This window comes from Oncorhynchus mykiss, chromosome 16 (genome assembly GCF_013265735.2).
Source record: "Oncorhynchus mykiss isolate Arlee chromosome 16, USDA_OmykA_1.1, whole genome shotgun sequence".
Classification (NCBI taxonomy): Eukaryota; Metazoa; Chordata; class Actinopteri; order Salmoniformes; family Salmonidae; genus Oncorhynchus; species Oncorhynchus mykiss.
In genome coordinates this window covers 76,034,561-76,062,188 of record NC_048580.1, presented here as the reverse complement: position 1 = coordinate 76,062,188, position 27,628 = coordinate 76,034,561, and the positions used below count along the sequence as shown (strand labels likewise).

At 45.5% G+C, this 27,628-nt stretch overlaps 1 protein-coding gene across 3 annotated transcripts in view; it reads right to left on the bottom strand.

Annotated features, from left to right (window-relative positions):
* Positions 1 to 901: 901 nt before the first annotated feature.
* Positions 902 to 27,628, bottom strand: part of LOC118939596 (regulator of G-protein signaling 20-like) — a 96,999-nt gene continuing 70,272 nt past the window's right edge. For 2 of the 3 annotated variants that reach the window (XM_036947817.1, XM_036947818.1), the window contains exons 4-6: positions 18,435 to 18,515; positions 17,564 to 17,798; positions 902 to 1,121 (exon numbers count right to left, since the gene is read on the bottom strand). In XM_036947817.1, coding sequence (XP_036803712.1) covers positions 933 to 1,121; positions 17,564 to 17,798; positions 18,435 to 18,515 — 505 coding nt within the window. In that variant the 3' untranslated portion in view covers positions 902 to 932. The remainder of the gene's footprint in view (positions 1,122 to 17,563; positions 17,799 to 18,434; positions 18,516 to 27,628) is intronic. The other variant, XM_036947819.1, reaches the window with a different exon arrangement.

Sequence of the window (27,628 nt, the reverse complement as noted above, 5' to 3'; positions counted from 1 at the left end):
ATAGGGGGAGTGGATGGAGAGAGACAGAGGGGGAGTGGATGGAGAGAGACAAAGGGGGAGTGGATGGAAAGAGACAGAGGGGGAGTGGATGGAGAGAGACAGAGACCAGGGGTAGAGATGGAGTGAGGCAGAGAGAGAGGAGAGAAAGAGACAGCGAGGAAGAGCAGAGGTAGAGAGTAGAGAGAGAGAGAGAGAGATCAAGAATGTGACAGGGAGAGAGAAAGGAGTGTGAGTGAGTGAGTGAAATGTTGTGAACCTATGACTGAGGAGGTGTGGGAGCCTGGGTGAACCTAGGACTCTGAGGAGCTGTGGGAGCCTGGGTGAAGCTAGGACTCTGAGGAGGTGTGGGAGCCATGGTGAACCTAGGACTCTGAGGTGTGGGAGCCTGGGTGAACCTAGGACTCTGAGGAGGTGTGGGAGCCATGGTGAACCTAGGACTCTGAGGTGTGGGAGCCTGGGTGAACCTAGGACTCTGATGAGGTGTGGGAGCCTGGGTGAACCTAGGACTCTGAGGAGGTGTGGGAGCCTGGGTGAAGCTAGGACTCTGAGGAGGTGTGGGAGCCTGGGTGAACCTAGGACTCTGAGGACGTGTGGGAGCCTGGGTGAAGCTAGGACTCTGAGGAGGTGTGGGAGCCTGGGTGAACCTAGGACTCTGAGGAGGTGTGGGAGCCTGGGTGAACCTAGGACTCTGAGGAGGTGTGTGAGCCTGGGTGAAGCTAGGACTCTGAGGAGGTGTGGGAGCCATGGTGAACCTAGGACTCTGAGGAGGTGCAGGAGGCTGGGTGAACCTAGGACTCTGAGGAGGTGTGGGAGCCTGGGTGAACCTAGGACTCTGAGGAGGTGCGGGAGCCTGGGTGAACCTAGGACTCTGAGGAGGTGCAGGAGCCTGGGTGAAGCTAGGACTCTAAGGAGGTGCAGGAGCCTGGGTGAAGCTAGGACTCTGAGGAGGTGCGGGAGCCTGGGTGAACCAGTGATCTGTAGAGAGACGAGTTGAGGAAACGAGGATAGGAGTCTCTGTGCATTAAGGTATAGATCTGAAGCTGGGCGTCCTCAAAGGTGTAGGGCGTAGGCTCCTGTATCTTCCTGTTAATCACCTCTCTCACCCGGGAGTCCAGACTCACCTGAGAGAGAGAGACAGAGAGAGAGACAGACAGACAGACAGACAGACAGACAGACAGACAGACAGACAGACAGACAGACAGACAGACAGACAGACAGACAGACAGACAGACAGACAGAATGAAGGACAGAGAGGATGAAGGACAGAGAGGATGAAGGACAGAGATTAGCCATTGACTCTCAATAAACAAAATGTCAAAAAACACTCTAAATACCAGAGAAGAAAGGAAAGAGCATCACCACATCACAGTGAATTTGTAATGGTTTTCCAACCCAGTGAGTTTCTATAGTTGTACAGTAAATAGATATTAGAGGGATAAAGGGAGCATAGCGTCTATAAGCAATACAATAGTACCTTCCCCAGGACGAGGCAGACTAGATGAGTGGTCCAGCAGGACTAGAGGGGCTGCTGGTGGGAAGGGGCCTAACCAATACAATAGTACCTTCCCCAGGAAGAGACAGACAGACTAGATGAGTGGTCTCTCACTGAGGAGGCAGACAGACTAGATGAGTGGTCTCTCACTGAGGAGGCAGACAGACTAGATGAGTGATCTCTCACTGAGGAGGCAGACAGACTAGATGAGTGGCTCTCACTGAGGAGGCAGACAGACTAGATGAGTGGTCTCTCACTGAGGAGGCAGACAGACTAGATGAGTGATCTCTCACTGAGGAGGCAGACATACTAGATGAGTGATCTCTCACTGAGGAGGCAGACATACTAGATCAGTGGTCTCTCACTGAGGAGGCAGACAGACTAGATGAGTGGTCTCTCACTGAGGAGGCAGACAGACTAGATGAGTGGTCTCTCACTGAGGAGGCAGACAGACTAGATGAGTGGTCTCTCACTGGGGAGGCAGACAGACTAGATGAGTGGTCTCTCACTGAGGAGGCAGACAGACTAGATGAGTGGTCTCTCACTGAGGAGGCAGACAGACTAGGTGAGTGGTCTCTCACTTTGATAAAAACACACAGGTTCACTCGCACATACACAAAAACTATGAAAAGAAAACCTCAAAACACACTGGACACACGACAGTCCAGGCATTCATTCCACCACAGACATAAATGACAAATACGACCAGCGAGAAGGTCTTAACTCTGCTGTCAGTGGGTCAACAGAGATGCTTAGTGTGTGAGGCACTCGACAACATGGACGGGAAGAATGATCGAAATCACATGAACATTATAGTGATGTATCTTAACAGAACATTATAGTGATGTATCTTAACAGAACATTATGGTGATGTATCTTAACAGAACAGAACATTATGGTGATGTATCTTAACAGAACATTGTAGTGATGTGTCTTTACAGAACATTATAGTGATGTATCTTAACAGAACATTATAGTGATGTATCTTAACAGAACATTATGGTGATGTATCTTAACAGAACATTATAGTGATGTATCTTAACAGAACATTATGGTGATGTATCTTAACAGAACAGAACATTATGGTGATGTATCTTAACAGAACATTGTAGTGATGTGTCTTTACAGAACATTATAGTGATGTATCTTAACAGAACATTATAGTGATGTATCTTAACAGAACATTATAGTGATGTATCTTAACAGAACATGAACATTATGGTGATGTATCTTAACAGAACATTATGGTGATGTATCTTAACAGAACATTATAGTGATGTATCTTAACAGAACATTATAGTGATGTATCTTAACAGAACATTATAGTGATGTATCTTAACAGAACATTATGGTGATGTATCTTAACAGAACATTATAGTGATGTATCTTAACAGAACATTATAGTGATGTATCTTAACAGAACATTATAGTGATGTATCTTAACAGAACATTATGGTGATGTATCTTAACAGAACAGAACATTATAGTGATGTATCTTAACAGAACATTATGGTGATGTATCTTAACAGAACAGAACATTATAGTGATGTATCTTAACAGAACATTATAGTTATGTATCTTAACAGAACATTATAGTGATGTATCTTAACAGAACATTATGGTGATGTATCTTAACAGAACAGAACATTATAGTGATGTATCTTAACAGAACATTATAGTGATGTATCTTAACAGAACAGAACATTATAGTGATGTATCTTAACAGAACATTATAGTGATGTATCTTAACAGAACAGAACATTATAGTGATGTATCTTAACAGAACATTATAGTGATGTATCTTAACAGAACGTTATAGTGATGTATCTTAACAGAACAGAACATTATAGTGATGTATCTTAACAGAACATTATGGTGATGTATCTTAACAGAACATTATAGTGATGTATCTTAACAGAACATTATAGTGATGTATCTTCACAGAACATTATAGTGATGTATCTTAACAGAACATGTACATTATGGTGATGTATCTTAACAGAACATTATAGTGATGTATCTTAACAGAACTAGAACATTATAGTGATGGATCTTAACAGAACATTATGGTGATGTATCTTAACAGAACATTATAGTGATGTATCTTAACAGAACATTATAGTGATGTATCTTAACAGAACATTATAGTGATGTATCTTAACAGAACATTATGGTGATGTATCTTAACAGCACATTATAGTGATGTATCTTAACAGAACATTATAGTGATGTATCTTAACAGAACATTATAGTGATGTATCTTAACAGAACATTATAGTGATGTATCTTAACAGAACATTATGGTGATGTATCTTAACAGAACATTATAGTGATGTATCTTAACAGAACATTATGGTGATGTATCTTAACAGAACATTATAGTGATGTATCTTAACAGAACATAACATTATGGTGATGTATCTTAACAGAACATGTACATTATGGTGATGTATCTTAACAGAACATTATAGTGATGTATCTTAACAGAACATTATAGTGATGTATCTTAACAGAACATTATAGTGATGTATCTTAACAGAACATTATAGTGATGTATCTTAACAGAACATTATAGGGATGTATCTTAACAGAACAAGAACATTATGGTGATGTATCTTAACAGAACATTATAGTGATGTATCTTAACAGAAAAGGAAACACCATTCTAAACAACACACCTGGGGAAACACCATTCTAAACAGCACACCTGAGACAACACCATTCTAAACAACACACCTGGGGAAACACCATTCTAAACAGCACACCTGGGGAAACACCATTCTAAACAGCACATCTGGGGAAACACCATTCTAAACAGCACATCTGGGGAAACACCATTCTAAACAGCACATCTGGGGAAACACCATTCTAAACAACACACCTGGGGAAACACCATTCTAAACAGCACACCTGAGACAACACCATTCTAAACAGCACACCTGGGGAAACACCATTCTAAACAGCACACCTGGGGAAACACCATTCTAAACAGCACACCTGGGGAAACACCATTCTAAACAGCACACATGGGGAAACACCAGTCTAAACAGCACACCTGGGGAAACACCATTCTAAACAACACACCTGGGGAAACACCATTCTAAACAACACACATGGGGAAACACCATTCTAAACAACACACATGGGGAAACACCATTCTAAACAGCACACCTGGGGAAACACCATTCTAAACAACACACCTGCGGAAACACCATTCTAAACAGCACACCTGGGGAAACACCATTCTAAACAGCACACCTGGGGAAACACCATTCTAAACAACACACCTGGGGAAACACCATTCTAAACAGCACACCTGCGGAAACACCATTCTAAACAACACACCTGAGACAACACCATTCTAAACAGCACACCTGGGGAAACACCATTCTAAACAGCACACCTGAGACAACACCATTCTAAACAACACACCTGAGACAACACCATTCTAAACAACACACCTGGGGAAACACCATTCTAAACAACACACCTGGGGAGACACCATTCTAAACAACACACCTATGGAAACACTATTCTAAACAACACACCTGAGACAACACCATTCTAAACAGCACACCTGAGACAACACCATTCTAAACAACACACCTGAGACAACACCATTCTAAACAACACACCTGGGGAAACACCATTCTAAACAACACACCTGGGGAAACACCATTCCAAACAACACACCTGGGGAAACACCATTCTAAACAGCACACCTGGGGAAACACCATTCTAAACAGCACACATGGGGAAACACCAGTCTAAACAGCACACCTGGGGAAACATCATTCTAAACAGCACACCTGGGGAAACACCATTCTAAACAGCACACCTGGGGAAACACCATTCTAAACAACACACCTGGGGAAACACCATTCTAAACAGCACACCTGGGGAAACACCATTCTAAACAACACACCTGGGGAAACACCATTCTAAACAACACACCTGAGACAACACCATTCTAAACAACACACCTGGGGAAACACCATTCTAAACAGCACACCTGGGGAAACACTATTCTAAACAGCACACCTGGGGAAACACCATTCTAAACAGCACACCTGGGGAAACACCATTCTAAACAACACACCTGGGGAAACACCATTCTAAACAGCACACCTGGGGAAACACTATTCTAAACAGCACACCTGGGGAAACACCATTCTAAACAACACACCTGAGACAACACCATTCTAAACAGCACACCTGGGGAAACACCATTCTAAACAACACACCTGAGACAACACCATTCTAAACAGCACACCTGGGGAAACACCATTCTAAACAGCACACCTGCGGAAACACCATTCTAAACAGCACACCTGGGGAAACACCATTCTAAACAGCACACCTGGGGAAACACCATTCTAAACAGCACACCTGGGGAAACACCATTCTAAACAGCACACCTGGGGAAACACCATTCTAAACAACACACCTGAGACAACACCATTCTAAACAGCACACCTGGGGAAACACCATTCTAAACAGCACACCTGGGGAAACACCATTCTAAACAGCACACCTGGGGAAACACCATTCTAAACAACACACCTGAGACAACACCATTCTAAACAGCACACCTGGGGAAACACCATTCTAAACAGCACACCTGGGGAAACACCATTCTAAACAGCACACCTGGGGAAACACCATTCTAAACAGCACACCTGGGGAAACACCATTCTAAACAACACACCTGGGGAAACACCATTCTAAACAACACACCTGGGGAAACACCATTCTAAACAACACACCTGGGGAAACACCATTCTAAACAGCACACCTGATGGCGGTTCCATATGTGATCAAAATCTCTATTAGAAACTTAAAGGGGGAATCTAAAGATGCAACAACTCTGATGGCTTGCTAATATGACCAGGATTGTGCCTTTGGCTTCTGGACAACGAAAGAAAGTTGAAATGAAAACCAATTGAACAGGAGAGAAATTACATAGTGGTGGGTCCAATAGAACAGGAGAGAGATGACATAGTGGTGAGTCTAATAGAACAGGAGAGAGATGACATAGTGGTGGATCTAATAGAACAGGAGAGAGATGACATAGTGGTGGGTCCAATAGAACAGGAGAGAGATGACATAGTGGTGAGTCTAATAGAACAGGAGAGAGATAACATAGTGGTGGATCTAATAGAACAGGAGAGAGATGACATAGTGGTGGATCCAATAGAACAGGAGAGAGATGACATAGTGGTGGATCTAATAGAACAGGAGAGAGATGACATAGTGGTGGATCCAATAGAACAGGAGAGAGATGACATAGTGGTTGGTCCAATAGAACAGGAGAGAGATGACATAGTGGTGAGTCTAATAGAACAGGAGAGAGATGACATAGTGGTGGATCTAATAGAACAGGAGAGAGATGACATAGTGGTGGATCCAATAGAACAGGAGAGAGATGACATAGTGGTGGGTCTAATAGAACAGGAGAGAGATGACATAGTGGTGGATCTAATAGAACAGGAGAGAGATGACATAGTGGTGGATCCAATAGAACAGGAGAGAGATGACATAGTGGTGGATCTAATAGAACAGGAGAGAGATGACATAGTGGTGGATCTAATAGAACAGGAGAGAGATGACATAGTGGTGGGTCCAATAGAACAGGAGAGAGATGACATAGTGGTGAGTCTAATAGAACAGGAGAGAGATGACATAGTGGTGGATCTAATAGAGCAGGAGAGAGATGACATAGTGGTGGATCCAATAGAACAGGAGAGAGATGACATAGTGGTGGATCTAATAGAACAGGAGAGAGATGACATAGTGGTGGATCCAATAGAACAGGAGAGAGATGACATAGTGGTGGGTCCAATAGAACAGGAGAGAGATGACATAGTGGTGGGTCCAATGGAACAGGAGAGAGATGACATAGTGGTGGGTCCAATAGAACAGGAGAGAGATGACATAGTGGTGGGTCCTATATAACAGGAGAGAGATGACATAGTGGTTGGTCCAATAGAACAGGAGAGAGATGACATAGTGGTGGGTCCAATAGAACAGGAGAGAGATGACATAGTGGTGGGTCCAATGGAACAGGAGAGAGATGACATAGTGGTGGGTCCAATAGAACAGGAGAGAGATGACATAGTGGTGGGTCCTATATAACAGGAGAGAGATGACATAGTGGTTGGTCCAATAGAATAGGAGAGAGATGACATAGTGGTGGATCTAATAGAACAGGAGAGAGATGACATAGTGGTGGGTCCAATAGGGAGGTAAATGGAAATAAAATGCCCAAAACTATATAATTACTCCTCTATATTCATAAATAAAATCATTCTAAATACTTCGCAAGAAAGCATGACTTAGAAAGCATGACTTAGAAAGCATGACTTAGAAAGCATGACTTAGAAAGCATGACTTAGCCACAAAGGAATCGAGGATCATTAGCTTGTCTTTTTAAATCACAAGCTGGTAGGCCTTTGACCAGTTGGGAAGCATGGCAACAGGCCTAGCTGATTACTGAGCTGCGGCCGTCAGGGAAAAACATCTCAAATGTGTGTGAAGATATAGACCAGTCTCTCTCTCCAGAATGCCTCAGCAGGGCAGGGGTGTGTGGTGAAGATATAGACCAGTCTCTCTCCAGAATGCCTCAGCAGGACAAGGGTGTGTGGTGAAGATATAGACCAGTATTTCTCCAGACTGGCTCAGCAGGGCAAGGGTGTGTGGTGATGATATAGACCAGTCTCTCTCCAGAATGGCTCAGCAGGGCAGGGGTGTGTGGTGAAGATATAGACCAGTCTCTCTCTCCAGAATGCCTCAGCAGGGCAGGGGTGTGTGGTGAAGATATAGACCAGTATTTCTCCAGACTGGCTCAGCAGGGCAAGGGTGTGTGGTGATGATATAGACCAGTCTCTCTCCAGACTGGCTCAGCAGGGCAGGGGTGTGTGGTGATGATATAGACCAGTCTCTCTCCAGACTGGCTCAGCAGGGCAAGGGTGTGTGGTGAAGATATAGACCAGTCTCTCTCTCCAGAATGCCTCAGCAGGGCAAGGTTGTGTGGTGAAGATATAGACCAGTCTCTCTCTCCAGAATGGCTCAGCAGGGCAAGATTGTGTGGTGAAGATATAGACCAGTCTCTCTCTCCAGAATGGCTCAGCAGGGCATGGGTGTGTGGTGAAGATATAGACCAGTCTCTCTCTCCAGAATGGCTCAGCAGGGCAAGGGTGTGTGGTGAAGATATAGACCAGTCTCTCTCTCCAGAATGGCTCAGCAGGGCAAGGTTGTGTGGTGAAGATATAGACCAGTCTCTCTCTCCAGAATGGCTCAGCAGGGTAAGGTTGTGTGGTGAAGATATAGACCAGTCTCTCTCTCCAGAATGGCTCAGCAGGGCATGGGTGTGTGGTGAAGATATAGACCAGTCTCTCTCTCCAGAATGCCTCAGCAGGGCAAGGGTGTGTGGTGAAGATATAGACCAGTCTCTCTCTCCAGAATGCCTCAGCAGGGCAGGGGTGTGTGGTGAAGATATAGACCAGTCTCTCTCTCCAGAATGGCTCAGCAGGGTAGGGGTGTGTGGTGAAGATATAGACCAGTCTCTCTCTCCAGAATGCCTCAGCAGGGCAGGGGTGTGTGGTGAAGATATAGACCAGTCTCTCTCTCCAGAATGGCTCAGCAGGGCAGGGGTGTGTGGTAAAGATATAGACCAGTCTCTCTCCAGAATGGCTCAGCAGGGCAAGGTTGTGTGGTGAAGATACAGACCAGTCTCTCTCTCCAGAATGCCTCAGCAGGGCAAGGTTGTGTGGTGAAGATATAGACCAGTCTCTCTCTCCAGAATGGCTCAGCAGGGCATGGGTGTGTGGTGAAGATATAGACCAGTCTCTCTCTTCAGAATGCCTCAGCAGGGCAAGGGTGTGTGGTGAAGATATAGACCAGTCTCTCTCTCCAGAATGGCTCAGCAGGGCAAGGTTGTGTGGTGAAGATATAGACCACTCTCTCTCTCCAGAATGGCTCAGCAGGGTAAGGTTGTGTGGTGAAGATATAGACCAGTCTCTCTCTCCAGAATGGCTCAGCAGGGTAAGGTTGTGTGGTGAAGATATAGACCAGTCTCTCTCTCCAGAATGGCTCAGCAGGGCATGGGTGTGTGGTGAAGATATAGACCAGTCTCTCTCTCCAGAATGCCTCAGCAGGGCAAGGGTGTGTGGTGAAGATATAGACCAGTCTCTCTCTCCAGAATGCCTCAGCAGGGCAGGGGTGTGTGGTGAAGATATAGACCAGTCTCTCTCTCCAGAATGGCTCAGCAGGGCATGGGTGTGTGGTAAAGATATAGACCAGTCTCTCTCCAGAATGGCTCAGCAGGGCAGGGGTGTGTGGTGAAGATATAGACCAGTCTCTCTCTCCAGAATGCCTCAGCAGGGCAGGGGTGTGTGGTAAAGATATAGACCAGTCTCTCTCCAGAATGCCTCAGCAGGGCAGGGGTGTGTGGTGAAGATATAGACCAGTCTCTCTCCAGACTGGCTCAGCTGTCTCCTGCCAGTTATTGCGCATTGTTTCATCATGTGAGTTGTTTGCCCTTTTGATTTGTATCAATTCTCCATTACATATGTCACCAGTATTAAATATACCGTTAATCCCGATCATTTGGTTACATTCATTTCATGCATGTATTAATCACAGTCATTGATTACCGTTCTCTTTCTCTGAGTGGAAATGTTGTTCACAACCAGATGCACTTGTGAGAAACAAGTTTTGGTTAATTTCAAAACCATAATTTATGAGATTTGTCAAATTGAGCAATGGACATGTGTCTGTTCTCTCTGTCCTGATAATGTTGATGGGGCATGTGTCTGGTCTCTCTGTCCTGATAATGTTGAAGGAGCATCTGTCTGGTCTCTGTCCTGATAATGTTGATGGAGCATGTGTCTGTTCTCTCTGTCCTGATAATGTTGAGGGAGCATGTGTCTGGTCTCTCTGTCCTGATAATGTTGAGGGAGCATGTGTCTGTTCTCTCTGTCCTGATAATGTTGAGGGAGCATGTGTCTGTTCTCTCTGTCTTGATAATGTTGAGGGAGCATGTGCCTGGTCTCTGTCCTGATAATGTTGAGGGTGCATGTGTCTGGTCTCTCTGTCCTGATAATGTTGATGGAGCATGTGTCTGGTCTCTCTGTCCTGATAATGTTGAGGGAGCATGTGTCTGGTCTCTCTGTCCTGATAATGTTGAGGTAGCATGTGTCTGGTCTCTCTGTCCTGATAATGTTGAGGGAGCATGTGTCTGGTCTCTGTCCTGATAATGTTGAGGGAGCATGTGTCTGGTCTCTCTGTCCTGATAATGTTGATGGGGCATGTGTCTGGTCTCTCTGTCCTGATAATGTTGATGGAGCATGTGTCTGGTCTCTCTGCCCAGATAATGTTGAGGGAGCACGCACGCCTGAGCATGCTGCCCAGAAATGTAGAAAAGTTAACATTTTTTAAGATGCATTACAAATGATAATATATTAAAAAATATATTTCCTGACAGTATGCTATTTGAAAAATATTTCCAACAATCTCCCCTTCGACAATCACCAGTCTTCGGTGTGAAAGAGTAATGGAAGTTAAAGGCTTGCTGCTGTCACCCCCTGATCTGTTTCACCTGTCCTCGTTATTGTCTCCACCCCCTGTGTATTTATCCATGTGTTTCCGGTCTCGCTGTACCAGTGTAATGGAAGTTATAGGCTTGCTGCTGCATTGGCCTACAGGCTATGAGTTCCATGCGCTCATTTCTTAAATTGTAAGGTTTCCCCGCCTATGAAGTCTTTATATAAAAAATAATTGCCTCCATGTTTCCATGGTTGTATTTTGCCAATAGGCTACTTTGAAGCAAGGTAAGACATGTCTCATAATATGAAATAAAACATACCGGTTTCAAACAATTAAGTCTGTTTTCTAAATGTGTACTGCCTCCAGCTCACATTGTAAAGTGGTGGGTGACGAGGCAATAGCCGTTTGCCTGGACTTGAATGGTGAACGAGGAAGTGCTCCATCTATTACCAGTTGAGAAAAAAAAACACTCAAAGCACTTTCTGATACAAAACAGTTTTTAACACGCGATTTGCATTTAGAATTGTTGAGCAACGATAAGTCTTTTTAAAAGTACCTGTTTTACTCCAGCAACAACAATTTGAAGAGCAATCACATGTGATTAGTTGTGTTGGATAAATAAGATACATGATTTGTATTATTTAAGTTTACCCTTATTTAACTATTTGACTAAAGAAAATACACACACGCCAATTAAAAGCCACTAAATTATTAAAAAGATAGTAGAGGAGGGTAGAGGATAGTAGAGGAGGGCAGAGGATAGTAGAGGATAGTAGAGGAGGGTAGAGGATAGTAGAGGAGGGCAGAGGATAGTAGAGGATAGTAGAGGATGGTAGAGGAGGGTAGAGGAGGGTAGAGGATAGTAGAGGAGGGTAGAGGATAGTAGAGGAGGGTAGAGGACGGTAGAGGATAGTAGAGGAGGGTAGAGGATAGTAGAGGAGGGTAGAGGATAGTAGAGGAGGGTAGAGGATAGTAGAGGAGGGTAGAGGACAGTAGAGGAGGGTAGAGGACAGTAGAGGAGGGTAGAGGATAGTAGAGGAGGGTAGAGGATAGTAGAGGAGGGTAGAGGATAGTAGAGGATAGTAGAGGATAGTAGAGGAGGGTAGAGGATAGTAGAGGAGGGTAGAGGACAGTAGAGGACGGTAGAGGAGGGTAGAGCATAGTAGAGGAGGGTAGAGGATAGTAGAGGAGGGCAGAGGATAGTAGAGGATAGTAGAGGAGAGTAGAGGATAGTAGAGGATAGTAGAGGAGGGTAGAGGATAGTAGAGGAGGGCAGAGGATAGTAGAGTATAGTAGAGGATAGTAGAGGAGGGTAGAGGATAGTAGAGGATAGTAGAGGAGGGTAGAGGAGGGTAGAGGGTAGTAGAGGAGGGTAGAGGATAGTAGAGGAGGGTAGAGGATAGTAGAGGAGGGTAGAGGATAGTAGAGGAGGGCAGAGGATAGTAGAGGATAGTAGAGGAGGGTAGAGGATAGTAGAGGATAGCAGAGGATAGTAGAGGAGGGCAGAGGATAGTAGAGGAGGGCAGAGGATAGTAGAGGATAGTAGAGAATAGTAGAGGAGGGTAGAGGATAGTAGAGGAGGGTAGAGGATAGTAGAGGAGGGTAGAGGACAGTAGAGGAGGGTAGAGGATAGTAGAGGAGGGTAGAGGATAGTAGAGGAGGGCAGAGGATAGTAGAGGATAGTAGAGGAGGGTAGAGGATAGTAGAGGATGTAGAGGAGGGTAGAGGATAGTAGAGGAGGGTAGAGGATAGTAGAGGAGGGTATAGGATAGTAGAGGAGGGTAGAGGATAGTAGAGGAGGGCAGAGGATAGTAGAGGATAGTAGAGGAGGGTAGAAGATAGTTGAGGATAGTAGAGGAGGGTAGAGGATAGTAGAGGAGGGCAGAGGATAGTAGAGGATAGTAGAGGAGGGTAGAGGATAGTAGAGGATAGTAGAGGAGGGTAGAGGATAGTAGAGGCGGGTAGAGGACAGTAGAGGAGGGTAGAGGAGGGTAGAGGATAGTAGAGGATAGTAGAGGAGGGTAGAGGATAGTAGAGGATAGTAGAGGATAGTAGAGGAGGGTAGAGGATAGTAGATTATAGTAGAGGATAGTAGAGGAGGGTAGAGGATAGTAGGGGATAGTAGAGGAGGGCAGAGGATAGTAGAGGACAGTAGAGGACAGTAGAGGATGGTAGAGGAGGGTAGAGGATAGTAGAGGATAGTAGAGGAGGGTAGAGGATAGTACAGGAGAGCAGAGGATAGTAGAGTAGGGTAGAGGATAGCAGAGAAGGGTAGACGATATTAGAGGAGGGCAGAGGATAGTAGGGGATAGTAGAGGAGGGCAGAGGATAGTAGAGGACAGTAGAGGACAGTAGAGGACAGTAGAGGATAGTAGAGGATAGTAGAGGAGGGTAGAGGATAGTAGAGGAGGGTAGAGGATAGTAGAGGAGGGTAGAGGATAGTAGAGGAGGGTAGAGGAGGGTAGAGGATAGTAGAGGATAGTAGAGGAGGGTAGAGGATAGTAGAGGAGGGTAGAGGATAGTAGAGGAGGGTAGAGGATAGTAGAGGAGGGTAGAGGACAGTAGAGGAGGGCAGAGGATAGTAGAGGATAGTAGAGGATGTAGAGGAGGGTAGAGGATAGTAGAGGAGGGTAGAGGATAGTAGAGGAGGGTAGAGGATAGTAGAGGAGGGTAGAGGATAGTAGAGGAGGGTAGAGGATAGTAGAGGAGGGTAGAGGATAGTTGAGGAGGGCAGAGGATAGTAGAGGATAATAGAGGATGTAGAGGAGGGTAGAGGATAGTAGAGGAGGGTAGAGGATAGTAGAGGAGGGTAGAGGATAGTTTAGGAGGGTAGAGGATAGTAGAGGAGGGCAGAGGATAGTAGAGGATAGTAGAGGATAGTAGAGGAGGGTAGATGATAGTAGAGGATAGTAGAGGATAGTAGAGGAGGGTAGAGGATAGTACAGTAGATCAGAGGATAGTAGAGGATAGTAGAGGAGGGTAGACGATATTAGAGGAGGGCAGATGGTAGAAGAGGAGGGTGGGGATTCATGAGGATATTAGAGGATATTAGAGGATATTAGAGGAGGGTAGAGGATAGTAGAGTATAGTAGAGGATATTAGAGGAGGGTAGAGGATAGTACAGGATATTAGAGGAGGGTGGAGGATAGTAGAGGATATTAGAGGATAGTAGAGGAGGGCCGAGTATAGTAGAGGATATTAGAGGAGGGTATAGGATAGTAGAGGATATTAGAGGAGGGTAGAGGATAGTAGAGGATATTAGAGGAGGGTAGAGGATAGTAGAGGATAGTAAAGGAGGGCAGAGGATAGTAGAGGAGGGCATAGGATAGTAGAGTATAGTAGAGGATATTAGAGGAGGGTAGAGGATAGTAGAGGATAGTAGAGGATATTAGAGGAGGATAGAGGATAGTAGAGGATATTAGAGGAGGGTAGAGGATAGTAGAGTATAGTAGAGGAGGGTAGAAGATAGTAGAGGATATTAGAGGAGGGTAGAGGATAGTAGAGGAGGGCAGAGGATAGTAGAGGAGGGCAGAGGATAGTAGAGGAGGGCAGAGGATAGTAGAGGAGGGCAGAGGATAGTAGAGGAGGGCAGAGGATAGTAGAGGAGGGCAGAGGATAGATGAGGATAGTAGAGGAGGGTAGAGGATAGTAGAGGAGGGTAAAGGATAGTAGAGGATAGTAGAGGAGGGTAGAGGATAGTAGAGGATAGTAGAGGAGGTTAGAGGATAGTAGAAGATAGTAGAGGAGGGTAGAAGGGACACACTAAGTGCTTAGCACTTCTGAAGAATACTGGCCATAATTTGAAAACTGAGTGGAGAATCTGTAAAAATGTTGTCAGTCAGATGTCCACCAGTGGGTGGTCTCTAAAACACAGGGCGCCAAATGGTCGGCAGACGAATGGTAGAGCAACATTAGGTGTGGTGCATGTGGTCCTGCTTTGCTGATTTCAAAAAAGCTTTTGACTGAATTTGGCATATGAGGGTCTGCAATATAAATTGATGGAAAGTGGTGTAAGGGGAAAAACATACAACACTATAAAATCCATGTACACAAACAAAAAGTGTGAGGTATAAATTGTCAAAAAACACATTTCTTTCCACAGGGCTGTGGGGTGAGACAGGGAATCAACATATACAGTTGAAGTCAGAAGTTTACATACACCATAGCCAAATACATTTCAACTCAGTTTTTCACAATTCCTGACATTTAATCCTTGTAAAAATTACCTGTCTTAAGGTCAGTTAGATCACCACTTTATTTTAAGACTGAAATGTCAGAATAATAGTAGAGAGAATGATTTATTTCAGATGTGATTTCTTTCATCACATTCCCAGTGGGTAAGGAGTTTACATACACTCAATTAGTATTTGGTAGCATTGCCTTTAAATTGCTTAACTTGGGTCAAACATTTCAGGTAGCCTTCCACAAGCTTCCCACAATAAGTTGGGTGAATTTTGGCCCATTCCTCCTGACAGAGCTGGTGTAACTGAGTCTGGTTTGTAGGCCTCCTTGCTCGCACACACTTTTTCAGTTCTGCCCACAAATTTTCTATAGGATTGAGGTCAGGGCTTTGTGATGGCCACTCCAATACCTTGACATTGTTGTCCTTAAGCCATTTTGCCACAACTTTGGAAGTATGCTTGGGGGTCATTGTTCATTTGGAAGACCCATTTATGACCAAGCTTCAACTTCCTGACTGATGTCTTGAGATGTTGCTTCAATATATCCGCATAATTGTCCTCCTTCATGATGCCATATATTTTGTGAAGTGCACCAGTTCATCCTGCAGCAAAGCACAACCACAACATGATGCTGCCACCCCCACAACATGATGTTGACACCCCCGTGCTTCACGGTTGGGATGGTGTTCTTCTGCTTGCAAGCCTCCCCTTTTTCCTCCAAACATAACGATGGTCATTATGGCCAAACAGTACTATTATTGTTTCATCAGACCAGAGGACATTTCTCCAAAAAGTACAGTCTTTGTCCTCATGTGCAGTTGCAAACCTTAGTGTGGTTTTTTTATGGCGGTTTTGAGCTGTGGTTTCTTCCTTGCTGAGCAGCCTTTCAGGTTATGTCGATATAGGACTCATTTTACTGTGGATATAGATACTTTTGTACCTGTTTCCTACAGCATCTTCATAAGGTCCTTTACTGTTGTTCTGGGATTGATTTGCACTTTTCGCACCAAAGTACGTTCATCTCTAGGAGACAGAACGTGTCTCCTTCCTGAGCGGTATGATGACTGCGTGGTCCCATGGTGTTTATACTTGCGTACTATTGTTTGTCCAGATGAACATGGTACATTCAGGCTTTTGGAAATTGCTCCCAAGGATGAACATGAACTGTGGAGGTCTACAGTTTTTTTTCCTGAGGTCTTGGCTGATTTATTTTGATTTTCCTATGATGTCAATCAAAGAGGCACTGAGTTTGAAGGTAGGCCTTGAAATACATCCACACCTCCAATTGACTCAAATGATGTCAATTAGCCTATCAGAAGCTTCTAAAGCCATGACATCATTTTCTGGAATTTTCCAAGCTGTTTAAAGGCACAGTCAACTTAGTGTATGTAAACTTCTGACCCACTGGAATTGTAATACAGTGAATTATAAGTGAAATAATCTGTCTGTAAACAATTGTTGGAAAAAGGACTTGTGTCATGCACAAAGTAGATGTCCTAACAGACTTGCATAATCTATAGTTAGTTAACAAGAAATTTGTGGGGTGGTTGAAAAATTAGTTTTAATGACTCCAAACTAAGTGATTGTAAACTTCCAAATTCATCTGTATATCAACAAATTGGCAAGGGCACAAGAACAGTCTGCAGCACCTGGCCTCACCCTACTCGAATCTAAAGTTAAATGTCTGGTGCTTCTGCCACCAACCAAGGAGGGCCTACAGCAGCACCTAGATCTTCTGCACAGGTTTTGTCAGACCTGGGCCCTGACAGACCTGGGCCCTGACAGACCTGGGCCCTGACAGACCTGGGCCCTGACAGACCTGGGCCCTGACAGACCTGGGCCCTGACAGTACATCTCAGTAAGACCAAAATAATGGTGTTCCAAATAAGGTCCAGTTGCCAGGACCACAAATATAAATTCTATCTAGACACCGCACACAAAAAAACTATACATACCTCGGCCTAAACATCAGCGCCAAAGGTAACTTCCACAAAGCTGTGAACGATCTGAGAGACAAGGCAAGAAGGGCATTCTATGCCATCAAAGGGAACATAAAATTTGACATACCAATTAGGACCTGGCTAAAAAAGGAATATTAATTTATATATTTTTTTCTCCCCAATTTGGTATCCAATTCGTAGTTACAGTCTTGTCTCATCGCTACAACTCCCGTAAGAGAGAGAGAGAGAGAGAGAGAGGAGCTGCAGTCTCAACTTTTTCAGGTTGAGGGGAGGACAAAGACAAGAGGACAGGCAATAGGCAGAGGAGTATCGAGAGAAAAGGAGAGAGGGAGGACAGAGAAGATGGGGTGAGGAAGGGGGAGAGAAACATGAAGTACTCATACCTCTTTGGGAGACAGGACAGAGATGTAGTCCTCATAGATCATGCGTGCCTTCTCCTCCACTGTGTTCTTGTTCATCTCCTGTTTGAGGTCTTCACAGGCCAGCCAGAACAACATGTTCTCCTCGCTGTACTCAGTCCTTAAGAACTCTCTGAACACGTTCCGACCTGCAGGATTCTTCATCAGCTTGTCGAACGACTGGGACCAAACGCTAATCTCCTCTAATGTTGGTTTGGTGCTGAGAGATGGAGGGACATAGAGAGAGAGGTTAAACGACTGGGACCAGACACTATTCTCCTATAATGTTGGTTTGGTGCTGAGAGAGAGAGAGAGAGAGAGAGAGAGAGAGAGAGAGAGAGAGAGAGAGAGAGAGAGAGAGAGAGAGAGAGAGAGAGATATGACCCTTTAGGGTGTAGAGGTTAGGGTGTAGGGGTGTAGAGGTTAGGGTTTAGCATGTAGAGGTTAGGGTGTAGGGGTTATGTTGTAGAAGTTAGGGGTTAGGGTGTAGGGGTTAGGGTGTAGAGGTTAGGGTGTAGAAGTTAGGGGTTAGTGTGTAGGGGTTAGGGTGTAGAGGTTATGTTGTAGAAGTTAGGGGTTAGGGTGTAGGGGTTAGGGTGTAGAGGTTATGTTGTAGAAGTTAGGGGTTAGGGTGTAGGGGTTAGGGTGTAGAGGTTATGTTGTAGAAGTTAGGGTGTAGGGGTCAGGGTGTAGGGGTCAGGGTGTAGGGGTCAGGGTGTAGGGGTTAGGGTGTAGGGGTTAGGGTGTAGGGGTTAGTGTGTAGGAGTCAGGGTGTAGAGGTTAGGGTGTAGGGGTTAGGGTGTAGGGGTTAGGGTGTAGGGGTTAGGGTGTAGGGGTTAGGGTGTAGGGGTCTCACCTAGGTTCACAGTTTGATATGGTCTCCAGATGCGTCTCCAGGGATTTCCTCCTTCTGTCCTCTTCATTCCTAACAGTGAAACTGCAAGGTGGTGAAACTACATCACAGCACTTTCACATAGACACACAGACACTCACTCACTCGCTCGCTCACTCACTCACTCACTCACTCACTCACTCACTCACTCGCCCACTCACTCACTCGCCCACTCACTCACTCATCCACTCACTCACTCGCCCACTCACTCACTCATCCACTCACTCACTCGCCCACTCACTCACTCAGTCACTCGCTCACTCACTCACTCACTCACTCACTCACTCACTCACTCACTCACTCACTCGCCCACTCACTCCCTCGCCCACTCACTCACTCACTCACTCACTCGCCCACTCACTCACTCACTCACTCGCCCACTCACTCACTCGTCCACTCACTCACTCGTCCACTCACTCACTCACTCACTCACTCACTCGCCCACTCACTCACTCGTCCACTCACTCACTCGTTCACTCACTCACTCACTCGCTCACTCACTCACTCGCCCACTCACTCACTCGCCCACTCACTCACTCACTCACTCACTCACTCACTCACTCACTCACTCACTCGCCCACTCACTCACTCGTCCACTCACTCACTCGTCCACTCACTCACTCGTCCACTCACTCACTCACTCACTCACTCGCCCACTCACTCACTCGCCCACTCACTCACTCACTCACTCACTCACTCGCCCACTCACTCACTCGCCCACTCACTCACTCACTCACTCGCCCACTCACTCACTCACTCACTCACTCACTCACTCGCCCACTCACTCACTCGCCCACTCACTCACTCACTCGCCCACTCACTCACTCACTCACTCACTCACTCGCCCACTCAATCACTCGCCCACTCACTCACTCACTCACTCACTCACTCACTCACTCACTCACTCGCCCACTCACTCACTCACTCACTCACTCGCCCACTCACTCACTCGCCCACTCACTCACTCACTCGCCCACTCACTCACTCACTCACTCACTCACTCACTCACTCACTCGCCCACTCACTCACTCGTCCACTCACTCACATGTCCACTCACTCACTCACTCGCCCACTCACTCACTCACTCACTCACTCACTCGCCCACTCACTCACTCGCCCACTCAATCACTCACTCGCCCACTCACTCACTCGCCCACTCACTCACTCGCCCACTCACTCACTCACTCACTCACTCACTCGCCCACTCAATCACTCGCCCACTCACTCAATCACTCGCCCACTCACTCACTCGCCCACTCACTCACTCACTCGCCCACTCACTCACTCACTCACTCACTCGCCCACTCAATCACTCGCCCACTCACTCACTCACTCACTCACTCACTCGCCCACTCACTCACTCACTCACTCACTCGCCCACTCACTCACTCGCCCACTCACTCACTCACTCGCCCACTCACTCACTCACTCACTCACTCACTCACTCGCCCACTCACTCACTCGCCCACTCACTCACTCGTCCACTCACTCACATGTCCACTCACTTACTCACTCACTTACTCACTTACACAGGGTTGGGGAGTAATGGATTAAATGTAATATATTGTAATCAGATAACAGATATTTTGGAAAAACTAGATTATTACTTCTAGGATTACTTTAAAATTCAGAAAGGTTGTTTGCTATGTCTTTCAGTGATCTTTGACACTTTCTGTTTTCTGAATGACACCACAAGGCAGACATCACTACGATGACACACCAAATGTGTTTGATGGATCGCGTGGAAAGAGCAGGAATAGGCTTTTTGTAGGCTACAGTCCAAGCTAGATCTTCCCAAGGTGTGACTGCCAAAGGTGTGACTGCCAAAGGTGTGACTGCCAAAGGTGTGACTGCCAAAGGTGTGACTGCCAAAGGTGTGACTGCCAAAGGTGTGACTGCCAAAGGTGTGACTGCCAAAGGTGTGACTGCCAAAGGTGTGAATGCCAAAGGTGTGACTGCCAAAGGTGTGACTGCCAAAGGTGTGACTGCACACTTTTGATAGACTAAAACAGCTGCATATTATCAAAACATCAAAGTGTCACAACAACAACAACAACAATAGGCCTAGAGCAAATGCAGCATATGTCATTCTGTCACGCCCTGATCTGTTTCAACTGACTTTGTGATTGTCTCCACCCACCCCCAGGTGTCACCTGTTCTCCCCATTAGTCCCCGGTGTATTTATCCCTGTGTTTCCTGTCTCTCTGTGCCAGTGTATTTATCCCTGTGTTCCTGTCTCTCTGTGCCAGTGTATTTATCTCTGTGTTTCTTGTCTCTCTGTACCAGTCAGTGTATTTATCCCTGTGTTTCCTGTCTCTCTGTGCCAGTGTATTTATCCCTGTGTTTCCTGTCTCTCTGTACCAGTGTATTTATCCCTGTGTTTCCTGTCTCTCTGTGCCAGTGTATTTATCCCTGTGTTTCCTGTCTCTCTGTACCAGTGTATTTATCCCTGTGTTTCCTGTCTCTCTGTACCAGTGTATTTATCCCTGTGTTTCCTGTCTCTCTGTGCCAGTGTATTTATCCCTGTGTTTCCTGTATCTCTGTGCCAGTGTATTTATCCCTGTGTTTCCTGTCTATCTGTGCCAGTGTATTTATCCCTGTGTTTCCTGTCTATCTGTGCCAGTGTATTTATCCCTGTGTTTCCTGTCTCTCTGTACCAGTGTATTTATCCCTGTGTTTCCTGTCTCTCTGTACCAGTGTATTTATCCCTGTGTTTCCTGTCTCTCTGTGCCAGTGTATTTATCCCTGTGTTTCCTGTCTCTCTGTACCAGTGTATTTATCCCTGTGTTTCCTGTCTCTCTGTGCCAGTGTATTTATCCCTGTGTTTCCTGTCTCTCTGTACCAGTGTATTTATCCCTGTGTTTCCTGTCTCTCTGTACCAGTGTATTTATCCCTGTGTTTCCTGTCTCTCTGTGCCAGTGTATTTATCCCTGTGTTTCCTGTCTCTCTGTACCAGTGTATTTATCCCTGTGTTTCCTGTCTCTCTGTGCCAGTGTATTTATCCCTGTGTTTCCTGTCTCTCTGTACCAGTGTATTTATCCCTGTGTTTCCTGTCTCTCTGTACCAGTGTATTTATCCCTGTGTTTCCTGTCTCTCTGTGCCAGTGTATTTATCCCTGTGTTTCCTGTATCTCTGTGCCAGTGTATTTATCCCTGTGTTTCCTGTCTATCTGTGCCAGTGTATTTATCCCTGTGTTTCCTGTCTATCTGTGCCAGTGTATTTATCCCTGTGTTTCCTGTCTCTCTGTACCAGTGTATTTATCCCTGTGTTTCCTGTCTCTCTGTACCAGTGTATTTATCCCTGTGTTTCCTGTCTCTCTGTGCCAGTGTATTTATCCCTGTGTTTCCTGTCTCTCTGTACCAGTGTATTTATCCCTGTGTTTCCTGTCTCTCTGTGCCAGTTCGTCTTGTTTTGCCAAGTCAACCCGCGTTTTTTCCTAGATCCCAGTCTCTGATTTTTTCCTAGATCCCAGTCTCTGATTTTTTCCTAGATCCCAGTCTCTGATTTTTTCCTAGATCCCAGTCTCTGATTTTTCCTAGCCCTCCTGGTTTTGACACTTGCCTGTCCTGGCGCCGAACCCGCCTGCCTGACCACTCTGCCTGTCCTGACCTCGAGCCTGCCTATCCCCTGGTACTGTTTGGACTCTGACCTGGTTCATGAACTCTCACCTGTCCCCGACCTGCCTTTTGCCTCCCCAATTTTGTTATAATAAATATCAGAGCTCAACCATCTGCCTCCTGTGTCTGCATTAGGGTCTCGCCTTGTGCCCATAAAGCATTCATTTTTCACATGCAAAAAGCACTTTTCAGTAGTGCTTAAAGCATGCCATTCCGAAAGCAGCATTTATTTTTCAACTCAATGAGCCCGATCAGTCGTCCATGACCAAATCATAAACAACAGATTAGGCTAATTAGTCCTTCGTTTTTGGGTTACGCTCCGGTAGAATCATTTGGCTAATCTATATTTCCATATTTCCAAGTCCGATTCTTGAAGATCAAGGCTGACTGTAAATCTGACAGACTTTGGTTTTGAATGTAAATACGGTACATAACGTATATAATCTACAGTACCAGTTAAAAGTTTGGACAAACATTTGTTTTTACTATTTGCTACATTGTAGAATAATGGTGAAGACATCAAATCTATGAAATAACACATATGAAATCATGTAGTAACCAAACAAAAGTGTTAAACAAATCAAAATATATTTTAGTAGCCACCCTTTGCCTTGATGACAGTTTTGCACGCTCTTGACATTCTCTCAACCAGCTTCACCTGGAATGCTTTTCCAACAGTCTTGAAGGAGTTCCTACATATGCTGAGCACTTGCTGGCTGCTTTTCCTTCACTCTGCAGTCCAACTCATCCCAAACCATCTCAATTGGGTTGAGGTTGGGTGATTGTGGAAGCCAGGTCATCTGATGCAGCACTCCATCACTCTCCTTCTTGGTCAAATAGCCCTTACACAGCCTGGAGGTGTGTGTTGGGTCATTGTCCTGTTGAATAACAAATGATAGTCCCAGTAAGCACAAACCAGATGGGATGGCGTATCACTGCAGAATGCTTTGGTAGCAATGCTGGTTAAGTGCTTCTTGAATTCTAAATAAATCACTTACAGTGTCACCAGCAAAGCACCCCCACACCATCACACCTCCTCCTCCATGCTTCATGGTGGGAACCACACGAGGAGATCATCCGTTCACCTAATCTGCGTCTCACAAAGACAGGGCTGTTGGAACCAAAAATCTCAAATTTGTATTTATCAGACCAAAGGACAGATTTCCACCGATCTAATGTCCATTGCTCGTTTTTCGTTGGCCCAAGCAAGTCTCTTCTTATTATTGGTGACCTTGAGAGTAAGATGGCTGCCGTTTTACAGGCTCCTTACCAAATGTCCTATTTTGCACGTTTTTTCGTTGCTGCTACCGAAAATAACTTCTGTACATCAGAACAGCGATTACTTACCTCGAACTCGACCAAGATTTTTTATTTAATGAGTCCGACGCAAAGTGTATCCTGCTATCTCTGGAACGGGCCCAAATCCCCCGTCCATTGCGTGAACAAAAGACAGAAAAGGGGGGCGTAGGTCGGGAATTCTGAGAATTTGTAGGCGACTGAATAAACTTCCACTACCATCTGTTCTATTGGCCAACGTTCAAAAACAAAACGGATGATATACGATCAAGACAATCCTACCAACGGGGGGGGAAAAAAGAAGAAAAAAAAGAATGATCTTATCCTATCTTATATTATTATTAAATAATTATTATTGTTGTTTAAAACCGAGTCGTGGCTGAACGACAACATGGATAATATAGAGCTGGTAGGATTTTCCGTGCATCGGCAGGACAGAGCAGCCACGTCTGGTAAGACGAGTGGTGGGGGTGTGTGTCTATTTGTCAATAACAGCTGGTGCGCGATGTCTAATATTAAAGAAGTCTCGAGGTATTGTTCGCCTGAGGTAGAGTACCTTATGATAATCTGTAGACCACACTATCTACCAAGAGAGTTCTCATCTATATTATTCGTAGCAGTCTATTTACCACCACAGACCGATGCTGATACTAGGAACGCACTCAACCAGCTGTATAAGGCCATAAGCAAACAAGAAAATGCTCCTAATGGCCTGGGGACTTTAATGCAGGTCAACTTAAATCCATTTTACCTCATTTCTACCAGCATGTAACATGTTCAAAGCTCTCCCTCGCCCTCCATTTGGCAAATCTGACCATAATTCTATCCACCTGATTCCTGCTTACAAGCAAATATTAAAGCAGGAAGCACCAATGACTCTCTCAATACGGAAGTGGTCAGATGATGCGGATGCTAAACTACAGGACTGTTTTGCTAGCACAGACTGGAATAGGGTCAGGGATTTATCCAATGGCATTGAGGAGTATACCACCTCAGTCATCGGCTTCTTCAATAAGTGCATCGATGATGTCGTCCCCAAAGTGGCCATACACATATATCCCAACCAGAAGCCATAGATTACAGGCAACATCCGCATCGAGCTAAAGGCTAGAGCTGCCGCTTTCAAGGAGCGGGACACTAATCCGGAAGCGTATAAGAAATCCAGCTATGCCCTAAGACGCCCCATCAAACAGGCAACTCGATTACAGACTACAAAGGGAATGCTGCATTCATTGTAGCTGAGGATTTTAACAAGGCTAATCTGAAAACAAGACTCCCTAAATTGTATCAGCATATCGAATGCGCAACCAGGGCTGGTAAAACCTTGGATCATTGCTATCCTAACTTCCGCGATGCATATATGGCCCTCCCTCGCCCCCCCTTTCGGAAAAGCTGACCACGACTCCATTTTGTTGCTTCCTGCCTACAGACAGAAACTAAAACAAGAAGCTCCCGCGCTCAGGTCTGTTCAACGCTGGTCCGACCAATCTGATTCCACGCTTCAAGACTGCTTCCATCACGTGGATTGGGATATGTTCCGCATTGCGTCCAACAACAACATTGACGAATACGCTGATTCGGTGAGCAAGTTCATTAGAAAGTGCATTTATGATGTCGTTCCCATAGCAACGATTAAAACATTCCCAAACCAGAAACCGTGGATTGATGGCAGCATTCGCGTGAAACTGAAAGTGCAAACCACTGCTTTTAACCAGGGAAAGGTGACCGGAAACATGACCGAATACAAACAGTGTAGCTATTCCTTCCGCAAGGCAATCAAACAAGCTAAGCGTCAGTATAGAGACAAAGTAGAGTCACAATTCAACGGCTCAGACACAAGAGGTATGTGGCAGGTTCTACAGTCAATCACGGATTACAAAAAGAAAACCAGCCCCGTCACGGACCAGGATGTCTTGCTTCCAGACAGACTAAATAACTTTTTTTGCCCGCTTTGAGGACAATACAGTGCCACTGACACGGCCCGCAACCAAAACCAGCGGACTCTCCTTCACTGCAGCCGATGTGAGGAAAACATTTAAACGTGTTAACCCTCGCAAGGCTGCAGGCCCAGACGGCATCCCCAGCCGCGTCCTCAGAGCATGCGCAGACCAGCTGGCTGGTGTGTTTACGGACATATTCAATCAATCCTTATCCCAGTCTGCTGTTCCCACATGCTTCAAGAGGGCCACCATTGTTCCTGTTCCCAAGAAAGCTAAGGTAACTGAGCTAAACGACTACCGCCTTGTAGCACTCCGTCATCATGAAGCGCTTTGAGAGACTAGTCAAGGACCCTATCACCTCCATGCTACCTGACACCCTAGACCCACTCCAATTTGCTTACCGCCCAAATAGATCCACAGACGATGCAATCTCAACCACACTGCACACTGTCCTAACCCATCTGGACAAGAGGAATACCTATGTGAGAATGCTGTTCATCGACTACAGCTCGGCATTTAACACCATAGTGCCCTCCAAACTCGTCATCAAGCTCGAGACCCTGGGTCTCGACACCGACCTGTGCAACTGGGTACTGGACTTCCTGATGGGCTGCCCCCAGGTGGTGAAGGTAGGAAACAACATCTCCACCCCGCTGATCCTCAACACTGGGGCCCCACAAGGGTGCGTTCTGAGCCCTCTCCTGTACTCCCTGTTCACCCACGACTGCGTGGCCACGCACGCCTCCAACTCAATCATCAAGTTTGCGGACGACACTACAGTGGTAGGCTTGATTACCAACAACGACGAGACGGCCTACAGGGAGGAGGTGAGGGCCCTCGGAGTGTGGTGTCAGGAAAATAACCTCGCACTCAACGTCAACAAAACAAAGGAGATGATTGTGGACTTCAGGAAATAGCAGAGGGAGCACCCCCCTATCCACATCGATGGGACAGTAGTGGAGAGGGTAGTAAGTTTTAAGTTCCTCGGCGTACACATCACGGACAAACTGAATTGGTCCACCCACACAGACAGCGTCGTGAAGAAGGCGCAGCAGCGCCTCTTCAACCTCAGGAGGCTGAAGAAATTCGGCTTGTCACCAAAAGCACTCACAAACTTCTACAGATGCACAATCGAGAGCATCCTGTCGGGCTGTATCACCGCCTGGTACAGCAACTGCTCCGCCCACAACCGTAAAGCTCTCCAGAGGGTAGTGAGGTCTGCACAACGCATCACCGGGGCAAACTACCTGCCCTCCAGGATACCTACACCACCCGATGTCACAGGAAGGCCATAAAGATCATCAAGGACAACAACCACCCGAGCCACTGCCTGTTCACCCCGCTATCATCCAGAAGGCAAGGTCAGTACAGGTGCATCAAAGCAGGGACAGAGAGACTGAAAAACAGCTTCTATCTCAAGGCCATCAGACTGTTAAACAGCCACCACTAACATTGAGTGGCTGCTGCCAACACACTGACTCAACTCCAGCCACTTTAATAATGGGAATTGATGGAAATTGATGTCAAATATATCACTAGCACTTTAAACAATGCTACTTAATATAATGTTTACATACCCTACATTATTCATCTCATATGTATATGTATATACACTGTACCCTATATCATCTACTGCATCTTTATGTCATACATGTATTACTAGCCACTTTAAACTATGCCACTTTGTTTACATACCCTACATTACTCATCTCATATGTATATACTATACTCGATACCATCTACTGCATCTTGCCTATACCGTTCTGTACCATCACTCATTCATATATCTTTATGTACATATTCTTTATCCCTTTACACTTATGTGTATAAGGTAGTAGTTTTGGAATTGTTAGGTTAGATTACTCGTTGGTTATTACTGCATTGTCGGAACTAGAAGCACAAGTATTTCGCTACACATCTGCTAACCATGTGTATGTGACAAATACGTTTGATTTGATTTGAACCCAGCCACGAGCTGCCCAGTGAAGCAAGCCTACCAGACGAGCTAAATGCCTTTTATGCTAGCTTCGCGGCAAGCAACACTAAAGCATATATGAGAGCACCAGCTGTTCTGGACGACTGTGTGAGAACGCTCTTGGTAGCTGATGTGAGCAAGACCTTTAAACAGGTCAACATTCACAAGGCCAGATGGATTACCAGGACATGTAATCAAAGCATGCGCGGACCAACTGTCAATTCACTGACATTTTCAACCTCTCCCTGACCATGTTTGTAATACCTACATGTTTCAAGTAGCCCAACATAGCCCCAAGGTAACCTGCCTAAATGATTACCGCACTGTAGC